The sequence below is a fragment of the Ovis canadensis genome, chromosome X (assembly GCF_042477335.2).
Source record: "Ovis canadensis isolate MfBH-ARS-UI-01 breed Bighorn chromosome X, ARS-UI_OviCan_v2, whole genome shotgun sequence".
Lineage (NCBI taxonomy): Eukaryota > Metazoa > Chordata > Mammalia > Artiodactyla > Bovidae > Ovis > Ovis canadensis.
This window is the reverse complement of record NC_091727.1, coordinates 5,710,550-5,722,640: the sequence shown is the minus strand read 5'-3', so window position 1 is coordinate 5,722,640 and position 12,091 is coordinate 5,710,550. Positions and strand designations below refer to the sequence as shown.

The window sequence follows — 12,091 nt, the reverse complement described above, 5'->3', positions numbered from 1 at the left end:
CCGGAGGGAGCCAGCAAAGGCTGTCTGTGACACCCCTCTCTTACCCCTTCCTACACGTGACTGATCTCTAACTTTGTTGAGGACTTTATTCTGATTTCCAGATGCATGCTTCAACTTATGAACCAGGTAGCTTTACCTGAACCCCCATCTCCCACCGCCGCGCCCCCCCACCCCCGACAATTCTCACATCCATTACACCCCATCCTGGCCAATTCCTTCACTTTGACCCGATTCCCTACACAGACCACCCTTCCTATGTTCCCTGCTTGGGCCAAGCTAAGGAAGCTCCACACTGGTCTAGTATTGGGACAGTCTCTGACCTAAACCACGGACGTGCAAGCTTTTCAAGGGGCGGTCATATTCATTTACCTGATGCTGCTAAGTCGCTTCAGTCATGTCCGACTCTGTGTGACCCCAGAGACGGCAGCCCACCAGGCTCCCTCGTCCCTGGGATTCTCCAGGCAAGAACACTGGAGTGGGTTGCCATTTCCTTCTCCAATGCATGAAAGTGAAAAGTGAAAGTGAAGTCGCTCAGCCATGTCTGACTCAGCGATTCATTACCTAGTCCCCCTTTACTCAGACAGGGTGCTTTCTGAAAATCACAGCAGATGCCTGAAATCATGGATAGTACTGACCCATATAGTCATGATATATATATAGAGAGAGAGATCAGGGCTTCCCAGAGAGCTCAGTTGGTTAAGAATCCGCCTGCAATGCAGGAGACCCCATTTTGATTCCTGGGTCAGGGAGATCCCCTGGAGAAGGGATAGGCGACCCATTCCAGTATTCTTGGGCTTCCGCGGTGGCTCAGCTGATAAAGAATCCATCTGCAATGTGGGAGACATGGGCTCAATCCCTGGGCTGGGAAGATCCCGTGGAGAAGGGAAAGGCTGCGCACTGCAGTCTTCTGGCCTGGAGAATTCCACGGACTGTATAGTCCAGTGGGTCACAAAGACTGGGACACGGCTGAGCGGCGTTTGTTTTGGGGGAGGGGCCGGGGTTTGAAAGCACCACTAACAATGAGACACAGCTGCAGTGGTCCCTGAGAGGGCTATACAAAAAGGATTTGGCGCTGTTCAAGTAGACGCATGGGGTCTCAGCTTCTGCAGCACGCCAGGCCTTCCTGTCCGTCACCGACTCCTGGAGCTCGCTCAGACTCATGCCCATCACGTCGGTGATGCCATCCGACCATCTCATCCTCTGTCATCCCGTTCTCCTCCCGCCTTCAATCTTCCCCCACTTTTAGCAATTCTCTTCCAGAGATGAGATGCCCTGAAGACTATCAGCTTAACACCAGGGATCACAGTGCTCGGGAAGTCAACGCCAGCTGAAAGCAGGAAGCCTGAGTAGTCTACCTGAAGAATGTACCAATCATGAAATTAGGATTCTGACCAAGTTTCCCTCTTCAGATTCCATGCAGTAGAAGGTGAGGAGCCTCATTAGACATAACAAATGTATCAACACATTCAGTAGCAATGACGTTAATGGATAAGGATGATAAACCCTGGACACAGGATGTGGTTTCCAGGTCTGAAATTTCTGATGCGAAATTCATCTCATCGCTAGTGAAATATATTCTTTTTTTTTTTTTTTTTCGGTAACTCTCAGTTTTACAAGGGAAATTGCTTATCTGTGCCCCTTCCTGCCCAAAGGAATCAACATAGCATAGGCATGAGACAAAGAGTATGTTTAATCATGTAGAAAATAACCAACCAGCGGCAAGAAGCACATCACTGTCAGCTTGGGCTGACAAGTACAGAGAAGGCAAACTAGTCGGCATCACCTTTTTAAAATACAAATTTCTAGGGTCAGCAACATTCCATATAACAAAGATTCTGGTCACCCAAACAAGTCTATTCTAACAGTTTAAGTCCATCTACAAGGGAAGATACTTTTGTCTGTTTACCTTTACTTTGATGACCTTTTGGAAAAAATATGTTAAGTGATATTTTAAAAGACAGACCCTTTCCCCTCTTTGAGTCTCTGTTGCGGAAGTGAAAGTCACTTAGTTGTGTCTGACTCTTTGCAACCCAGTCCATGGATTCTCCAGGCTAGAATACCAGAGTGGGTAGCCTTTCCCTTCTCCAGGGGGTCTTCCCAATCCCAGGGGTCAAACCCAGCTCTCCTGTATTGCAGGCAGATTCTTTACCAGCTGAGCTACCAGGTAAAACTCAAGAATATTAGAGTGGGTGGCCTATCCCTCCTTCAGGGGATCTTCCTGACCCAGAAACTGAACCAGAGTCTCCTGCACTGCAGGGAGATTCTTTACCAGCTGAGCTACCAGGTAAAGCTCAAGAATATTAGAGTGGGTGGCCATTCCCTTCTTCAGGGGATCTTCCTGACCCAGAAACTGAACCAGAGTCTCCTGCACTGCAGGGAGATTCTTTACCAGCTGAGCTACCAGGTAAAGCTCAAGAATATTAGAGTGGGTGGCCATTCCCTTCTTCAGGGGATCTTCCTGACCCAGAAACTGAACCAGAGTCTCCTGCACTGCAGGGAGATTCTTTACCAGCTGAGCTACCAGGTAAAGCTCAAGAATATTAGAGTGGGTGGCCATTTCCTTCTTCAGGGGATCTTCCTGAACCAGAAATTGAACCAGAGGCTCCTGCACTGCAGGGAGATTCTTTACCAGCTGAGCTACCAGGTAAAGCTCAAGAATATTAGAGTGGGTGGCCTATCCCTTCTTCAGGGGATCTTCCTGACCCAGAAATTGAACCAGAAGCTCCTGCGCTGCACGGAGATTCTTTACCAGCTGAGCCTCCAGGGAAGTCCCGTTGAGGAAGGCTGAGTAAATTATATTCCACACTGGTCAGAACAAGGAGTGTCATCACCCGTGGTCCACGTAAAGATTCTCTGCTCTTCATCGCATGTCCCCTTTCATCACTACTGCTCACCCCAGTTCTCTTTCCCGTCCTGTTCACACCCTATAGCATGTTTCACGTCTGCTATTTCCTCATCTGTCTTTATAAAATGTGCAGTTTTATGTGTGTTTCACGTTTATATAAATCATAGTGACGCAGATCCCATTACGAGTTCCTGTTTTCACCACCAACTGCTTTTCATTTCTACCCATGTTGTTACGTCTATGAGGTCTCCTGCTGAGTATCAAGTTACCACAAATTCTGGGGCTGAAGCAGTTAACTCCAACTTTTCCCCCTGCTCACCAACAGAGTGGTGAGCAGCCTTCTTTCTGAAGCCACAACCACGAGGCTACCTGCACGCTTCCGTCCTCCCTATCAGTTCTGGCATGAACGCTATAAGCACAAGGAATTGGATTCTCCCCCAACAGCTGGCAGGAGCTCAGAAGCGGCTCCTGCACCACTCAAGCTTCCAGATGACAACACAGCCCAGAGCATACTCTGACTGGAGCCGCACGAGACCCCAGCACAGGACCCAACCAGGTCACATCCAGATTCTGGACCCACAGAAACTATGAGGTAACAAACATGTTTTAAGCAGTTCAGCCTGTGGATATTTGTTACACAGTGACAGCTAACTGATACACTTTCCAATAGCAACTTCAGCCTCCTTGAAATCAACTCTTTAATCAACTCTTCTGGAACAGAAGCACAGAGCTCTTTGCTTCCCTTGGTTTTCACCCTTGTCTGATATGCCAAGATCTGTCATGCAGGCACAGGAATTCTCTTGACTATGATACCAAGTTTAGAGCTCTAGGTTCAGAAGGTTGAAGTGTTTGAGTCAATGACCTTGAAATCAGTGACCTTGAAAATTTTATTTTCTTTATTTTCTTGGGCTCCAAAATCACTGTAGATGGTAACTGCACCCATGAAATTAAAAGATGCTTCCTCCTTGGGAGAAAAGCTATGACCAACCTAGACAGCACACTAAAAAGCAGAGACATTACTTTGCCAACAAAGGTACGTCTAGTCAAAGCTATGGTTTTTCCAGTAGTCACGTATGCATGTGAAAGTTGGACTATAAGAAAAGTTGACTGCCGAAGAATTGATGCTTTTGAACTGTGATGTTAGAGAAGACTCTTGAGAGTCTCCTGGACTGCAAGGAGATCCAACCAGTCCCTCCTAAAGGAAATCAGTCCTGAAGATTCATTGGAAGGATTGATGCTGAAGCTGAAACTCCAATACTTTGGCCACCTGATGTGAAAAACTGAGTCCATGGAAAAGACCCTGATGCTGGGAAAGATTGAAGGTGGGAGGAGAAGGGGAAGACAGAGGATGAGATGGTTGGATGGCATCACCGATTGGATGGACATGAGTTTGAGTAAGCTCCAGGAGATGGTGATAACACGCTCAGGGAAGCCTGGCGTGCTACAGTCCATGGGGTCACAAAGAGTGGGTCACAACGGAGCAACTGAACTGAACTGACTGAGCAATTTGCTAGCATCATTTGTACAACAGTTACTACAGCATCCATCCCATATTTATACAGAGAAGTTTAATGAGATCATTCACAGATATCTTCAAAGCACCACTCAGCACGCAACAAGTACTCACAGAACAGTCACCACTAAAGTCACTGTTCACAGCTGGATCATAAAGATGGCTGCTGCTACTTACTGCTGCTGCTAAGTCACGTCAGTCATGTCCGACTCTGTGTGGCCCCATAGATGGCAGCCCACCAGGCTCCGCAGTCCCTGGGATTCTCCAGGCAAGAATCCTGGAGTGGTTTGCCATTTCCTTCTCCAATGCATGAAAGTGAAAAGTGAAAGTGAAGTCGCTCAGTCGTGTCCGACTCTTCTCGACCCCAGGGACTGTAGCCTACCAGGCTCCTCCATCCATGGGATTTTCCAGGCAAGAGTATTGGAGTGGGTTGCCATTGCCTTCTCCTAAAGAAGGCTGAGTGCCAAAGAATTGATGCTTTTGAACTGTGGTGTTGGAGAAGACTCTTGAGAGTCTCTTGGATGGCAAGGAGATCAAACCAGTCAATCCTAAAGGAAATCAACCATCGATATTCAGTGGAAGGAACTCATGCTGAAGCTCCAACTCTTTGGCTACCTGATGCGAAGAGCTGACTCAATGGAAAAGACTCTGATGCTGGGAAAGATTGAAGGCAGGAGGAGAAGTGGGGGACAGAAGATAAGATGGCTGGGCAGCATCACGGACTCAATGGATATGAGTTTGAACAAACTCCAGGAGACTGTGAAGAACAGAGGAGCCTGGTGTGCTGCAGTCCACGGGGTGGCAAAGAGTTGGACACGACTTAGTAACTGAACAATGGCAGCAAGAATCACTGTGGCCTGACTGAATTTCATGAACACGTGTTTGTATGCCATACAGCAGGGGTCCCCAATCTCTGAGATCTGATGGCTGATGATCTGAGGTGGAGCTGATGTAATGATAATACAAATAAAGTGCGCAATCAACTTAATGTACTTGAATCAGCCCAACACCATCTTCCTCTCCCCAGCCTGTGAAAAAACTGTCTTCCATGAAACCGGTCCTTGAATGTGCAAAAGGTTCCCTACCGCTGCCTCAGAGCACAGTTGGTTCTCAGCAGTGGGTGTTAAACTAAATGAACAAAGTGAAAGAAATAACAGCATTATTCAATACCAATTAGGAGAGATTAACTGAAGGAAGAGTCAGGAACCCAGTAAGACATTCCACGTTTGGACACAAATGGTAATGGGGCTAGCTCTCCCTGGACGTTCTGATTTCAACTCTAAATCTGATTTGCAGAATGAGGTCTCCTTACGTTTAATCGTAGGTGTCTACAGCGTCATCGAGCAGAAGAACATCCTCCTGCCCTTGGAGGAGACACAACACTGATACACAGACAAACACTGTTCACACGGAGCCTTGTGGGCCACTTCCTGTCACTCTGGAGAAGGAGTAGGCTTACCCTGCTGCAAAAACTGGAATCTCAACATGCACAACCTATGAGCAGAAAATGGGCAAATCCGAACACCTCCCTGAATTATGGACATCTACAAAACTGTGTTTGTTCACATCAAAAGGCGCTGCGTACCTCACTCTTTCCATCATGATAGCTGCAGAAAAGACTGATGGCTTCTCTCTTTCTCAGTCGCTACAGACACAAAACCTCTTTCATCTTTTCCTGTCAGAATCTTTGCTCCAACAGTAGCCTCTTTCTGTTCTGAATCCTGGACATGACTAACTAGCTCACCCTGTGTTTGCAATAAACACATTTTCAGGAGCTCTCCAGTTCTCTGGTCTCTCCCAGAACCACGCCTAGAGGCCCCCTTTCCCCGAATAAAACCACAACACAGTCTGTTTTAGAGGCAATTTGGAACAGGATGATACATTTCTGACATAGGACAGCTGATTCAGCTTGTTGTAGCGCAGAAACCAATAAAACATTGTAAAGCAATTATCCTCCAATTAAAAACTAATTAAGGAAAAAAAGACTAACCTTTCCATGAAGGATGCTGACAGCAGAAACTTTTAAAGGTAGTTTCATATTTGGGGATTTATATGGAACATCACTGGGGGGGTGGTGAGGGGGATCAGACCCAGTCTCCACACAGCAGCATGATGTAAAGATGGAAATTATGGGCAGATCCAAAGGGGACAAAAATGTGTATTTTGTTGGAGAAAAATTATGGCATCATGTAGGGAATGGGTAACCATGGGGTTATTCATTAGGGATACCTGGAGTCCCACCTAGTGTTTTTTTTTTTTTTCCACCTAGTGTTATAAATAAAGTTTTACTGAAGCACAGGCACACGCCTCTGCTTACATGTCACAGATCTCTGAATGCTTCCTTGCTAGGCCAGCAGAGTTGAGGGGTTGAAATCAGGGCCCTACAGGTCACAAGGCCTGATGTACTGCTTTCCTGAGTCTTTACAGGAAACCCCCCTGAGCCTTGCAGACCGGGTAGAGCACGTGGATTTGGGTGCCATGAAAAACTCAAATGTTGGCTAGGAATTGCGCCTGGTTCTTTTGGTTTGGTTGATCGGAATCAACACGGGCAGAACTAAGGATGTCCCTAGTGGGCCCAGCAGCTAAGACTCCGTGCTCCCAGTGCAGCTGGGCCAGGTTCCATCCCTGGTCGGGGAACTAGCCCCTACATGCCGAACGAAGAGTCTGCAAGCCACAGAGAAGACCAACGACCCCACGGGCTGCAACTAAGACCTGGGGTAGCAAAATAAATAAATACTAAGAGAAAAAAAAAAAAAGGCAGAAGTATACCTAGGCCTGAGCACCAGAGGTGCTGGCCACATGGCAGCTATTTTTCATCCCTTACACAGATAACAAACAAAAAGCAAATCACTGTGTCCATACCTCTCACAACGGGTGTGTCATCCCAGGGAAATGTGCACAGAGCAGATGATATCATGAGTCGGTGTGCTGCTGTGTGGGCCAGCTACATAGGTTCTATATAATATTCACCAAAGTTTAGCTGAGGATTTCTCAGTGAGGATTTATGGGCTTCCCTGGTGGCTCAGCTGATAAAGAATCCGCCTGCAATACAGGAGACCTGGGTTCACTCCCTGGGTTGGGAAGATCCCTTGAAGAATGGAACAGCTATCCACTTCAGTATTCTGGCCTGGAGAATTCCATGGACTGTATAGTCCATGGGGTCGCAAAGAGTCGGACACAATGGAGCAACTATCACCTTCACTAATAAATTACCTACCATCAGGATCGGTAAATGTTAAGTTTTCTAATAACTTTTGGGAAGGCGAACTTACTTAAAATTGCATTTCAAGGACAGGTTAAGATATAGTGGAAAACCAACTTGGATAACCTATGATTTAATTTCATGATCTTATGAGTCTTATGTTTGACACTAAATTCTAAGGTACAATTTTAATACAATAAAGGTGACCCTGTTGTTGGAACAAAGGAAAAGGGCAAATTAAACATAACTAAAGAACCGCTAGAGAAGGGATAGGCTACCCATGCTGACATTCTTGGGCTTCCCTTGTGGCTCAGCTGATAAAGAATCTGCCTGAAATGTGGGAGACCTGGGTTCAATCCCTGGGTTGGGAAGATCCCCTGGAGAAGGCAAAGGCTACCCACTTCAGTATTCTGGCCTGGAGAATTCCATGAACTGTACAGTCCATGGGGTCGCAAAGAGTCGGACACGACAGAGTGACTTTCACTTTCATAAACAGGCTGGGAAAGGAGAGGCTACTGAGTGTGGGTCAGGCTTTAGATGTGACTTTTGTTTTCTCTACTTTGGGCAACAGAGGCTAGATGAGTGCTCAGTTTTTGCAAAAGCAGCCCTGGGGTTTTCTGGGGGCATTACCTGGCCGTCCAGTGGTTGAGACTCTGCTTCCAATGCAGGGGACGTGAGTTCAAGCCGTGGTCAAGAAATTGAGATCCCATATGGTACATGGTGCAGCCAAAAAAATTTCTTTTAAAAAGCAGACCTCCAGGGCTCCTCTTATCTGAGCATCGAGGCCCAGAAGACAGCCCTGTGTCTGGCACAGCTCCTGCCTCCTGGACAGAAGGTGGAAGTGAAAGAGAAAGTCGCTCAGTCGTGTTCAACTCTTTGCGATCCCATGGACTATACAACCCATGGAATTCTCCACGCCAGAATACTGCAGTGGGTAGCCTTTCCCTTCTCCAGGGGAATCTCCCCAACCCAGGAATCGAACCCACGTCTGCCACATTGCAGGCAGATTCTTTACCAGCTGAGCCACCAGGGAAGCCCAAGAATACTGGAGTGGGTAGCCTACCCCTTCTCCAGGGGATCTTCCCCAGTGCAGGTATCGGAACCTACCTGTTATTCCCAACTCACTCAGCCTCACACCCACCCTTTTCTACTCCAAGTTGTTTCCGGTCCCCACGATACAGCTTAACTCAGCATCATCTGCATGGCCTTGGTCTACGTGGCCACTGAAAGGGGCATCTCTCTGGCACCTCTAACTACAGTCTCAAAGACCTCTTGTGAAGACGGGCCATTGCTCAGGGCATCACGGCTACTGAAAAATCTCTGGCCAGCCATCACAGCAGAGTTTAGGAGTTTCTTCTGCAATTGGAGGGGCGGGGGAGGAGGGCGGGGGTGTGCCAGTCCGTGGAGGCCGCCTGGGGAGCCTGGGAGTTGGCGCAGAGGGTCTGTTTCGAGACTGGCAGTGGCCCCAGCTCCAGCTGAGACCCAGCGGGACCACCCGGGTGGGTGACGCCACCGCTGGCCCGCTGGGAGAGCTCCAGCTGGATGAAAGACAGATCATCCCAGGCAACATCCATCTGGATGGTGGAATGGAGAGGTAGCGGTGTGAGCAGGGGCGGACGTACTGATGGGAAACACGTGTCCCCACCCCACCTTTCGTGTACCCAGTCGTCGCGTCTGAACTCACCAGGCTGCCTGTGAGCCAGCACGTCCGGGACAACGAACACGCTTCGGCCTTGGCTTCGGCCGCGCGTACGTAAAGCCGCTCTGGGACTGAATGGTCTGTGCTGTTTGCCTGCCAGGCTCTCCAGCTGGACTGGAAGACACAAGACGCCCTTGTCCAAAGAGGAGGTGCCCAGAATATGAAATTTTCCGGAGAGTTGAGGGGAGGAAGACCCTGTCGGAGCCAGAATACCTGCAAAAGAGGAAAAGGACAAAGCCTCAGCAGGCGTTTACATCTCGTTTTTTGGTTTGTTTGGTTTTGTTTTTTTACTTTATATCGCTTGTTTTCTTCATCTCTGATGTAGAGACCCTGAAGAGGTTTCTTTTTTCCCTTCAAATGGAGATGTATACCTCTTTGAACAGTGCCCCTGGAAGATGACCCAGTAATTAGCAGACCATCTGCCAGTGGGAACGATTTTCGATACAGAGGCAGTCAGTCCAGGTCACTCGCTCAGTCATGTCTGACTCTTTGCGACCCCACGGACTGCAGCACCGCCAGGCTTCCCTGTCCATCACCAACCCCCGGACCTTGCTCACCCCCTGGTCTATCGAGTCAGTGAGGCCATCCAACAGAGGCTATACCCTCTGCCATGACATTGGAGACATTTAAATAATCGAATAACAGTGAACACACACACACACACACCCCTCACTAAAGAAATACACACTTCAGTGAAACTTAGATAACCCCTATACCCCATCAACAGGCAAGCTTGGCAGGCTGCTGATGAGAACAATTACAGGCAGCGCCTGTCTAACTCCACGTGTGCATTTAAGAATGAGTTCAAGCTGCAGCCAGTCTATTCTGTCCACCATGTGGTTGATTGGGTCTGTCCGAGTGTGGCCTCTCCCACGTCATGATCTTAGAGAAACCGGATGTGATTAGTGAGGACTCTTGAGGAGAATGCTGAGGGTCCGCTCAGCCCTCCCTCCCGCTGTAATCAGAAACAACTTTTTGGCTGTGTGTCCACCACGATCACAGCCCTGGGAGGTGTTCCCCGAGGGTGAGTGAGGTGGACGGTGGCCGTTTGCTTGTTGTGTCTACATTTTTTTTTCTTCTTCATTAGAAAAAGGAGAATCAGTTTTTTTGTGGAAGTAAAATGTCTTTTTCTCTAAAGAAAATCTCTTTTTTTCTTTTTTCCATCTGTAAAAATTCATTTCTACCTCCTCAAAATCAAGAATTTTTTTTTTGCAGGCTGTCTTAAATCGCAGAAATAAAAAACAGAGTTTGCCATGGAACAAGTCACTGAGAAGAAAGAAAGGGCATACAGGCATCATCTTATTACCCCAGCCCCTCTCCCAGTGAGATTCACAGGCTCCCTTTGTGGATTTGGGTCTCACTGGGAAAGGCCTGAAAGTGCAAGTCTCTCAGTCATGCCTGACACTTGGAGACCCCATGGACTACACAGTCCATGGAATTCTCCAGGCCAGAATACCAGAGTGGGTAGCCTTTCCCTTCTCCATGGAGATCTTCCCAACCCAAGGATCGAACCCAGGTCTCCTGCTCTGCAGGCGGATTCTTTACCATCTGAACCACCAGGGAAGCCCAAGAAGACTGGAGTGGGTAGCCCATCCCTTCTCCAGCAGATCTTCCCGACCCAGGAATCAAACCCAGGTCTCCTGCACTGCAGGCGATTCTTTACCAGCTGAGCCAGGTATAGGCCTAGGCTCCTGCAGCTCTGAAAACCATCCTGCCAATTCATGGACTGAGTCCCCAGGAAGGAGCCACCTGGATGAAGCTTACAGGACGCTTCAGATGGTGCCAGTTGTGTTGCAACCAAGGGAGGAAGAGACAGATGTGAGAGAGAGTGCTTTCTCCACCTTGATGGTGGAATGCATTACGCAGTGGATGAGAGTTACTCACACGGTGTACAAGGATTCTATACCAGTTCTCCACACAGTCCATCAGAACCAAAGCCTGTTTTGTCTCCTGGATAACCAGCTGTCTCCACAGCAGAGAAAGAGATCTTCGATCTAAGAGAACCTCAGCACACAGTTTCATTGCAGAGAACTGGATCTACAGCGGAAGCCTCACTTTATTTTAAAAGCTACAGTCTCGAACTCAAGCCTCTTTTACTACAGCAAGGAGATTTGAGCAAAGGACCAGGTGCAACCGATTAGTTTCTCCAGAGTCTTTCAGGCTACGAAAAAAAAAAAAAAAGCTTCTTTCTTTTGAAATAAACAAGCAACCTTCCGCACAGAAGAAAACTGTACCCTGTGGAATCAATAAAAACAATCATTACAGTCATGTTAAGAAATAAAACATTCAAGGGGTCCAGGAGAAAAGTGAAAGTTGCTCAGTCGTGTCCGACTTTTTGCGACCCCATGGATAGTCCATGGAATTCTCCAGGCCAGAACACTGGAGTGGGTGGCCTTTCCCTTCTGCATGGGATCTTCCCAACCCAGGGGTCAAACCCAGGTCTCCTGCATTGCAGGCAGTTTCTTTACCAGCTGAGCCACAAGGGACTCCAGGGGATGTTTAGTTATTTCTACTTTGCCCTTTTCCTTTGTTCCAACAACAATGTCACCTTTATTCTATTAAAATTGTACCTTAGAATTTAGTGTCAAACATAAGATTCATAGGCTCATGAAATTAAATTGTAGGTTATCCAAGTTGATTTTCCACTATATCTTAACCTGTGCTTGGAATGCAATTTCAAATATGTTTTCTTTCCCAAAAGTTATTAGAAAATAGAATGTTTAGATATATGATTCAGATGTACGTTATTAGTGAAAATGAAATTTGCTCCATCATGTTTGCCTCTGTGCGACCCCATGGACTGTACAGTCCATGGGATTCTCCAGGCCAGAA

General features: G+C 47.6%; 1 protein-coding gene across 8 annotated transcripts in view; it reads right to left on the bottom strand.

The window, feature by feature from the left end:
• LOC138929709 (uncharacterized) overlaps positions 1–12,091 on the bottom strand; it is a 329,162-nt gene that overhangs the window by 38,299 nt on the left and 278,772 nt on the right. For 3 of the 8 annotated variants that reach the window (XM_070289696.1, XM_070289693.1, XM_070289691.1), the window contains 3 exons: positions 9,245–9,472; positions 8,191–8,384; positions 6,606–7,400 (listed from right to left, as the gene is read on the bottom strand). In XM_070289696.1, the coding sequence (XP_070145797.1) occupies positions 8,240–8,384; positions 9,245–9,472 (373 nt within the window). In that variant the 3' untranslated portion in view covers positions 6,606–7,400; positions 8,191–8,239. Of the gene's footprint in view, positions 1–6,605; positions 7,401–8,190; positions 8,385–9,244; positions 9,473–12,091 lie in introns of those variants that run through there. The other 5 variants (XM_070289694.1, XM_070289692.1, XM_070289695.1 and 2 more) reach the window with 2 other exon arrangements.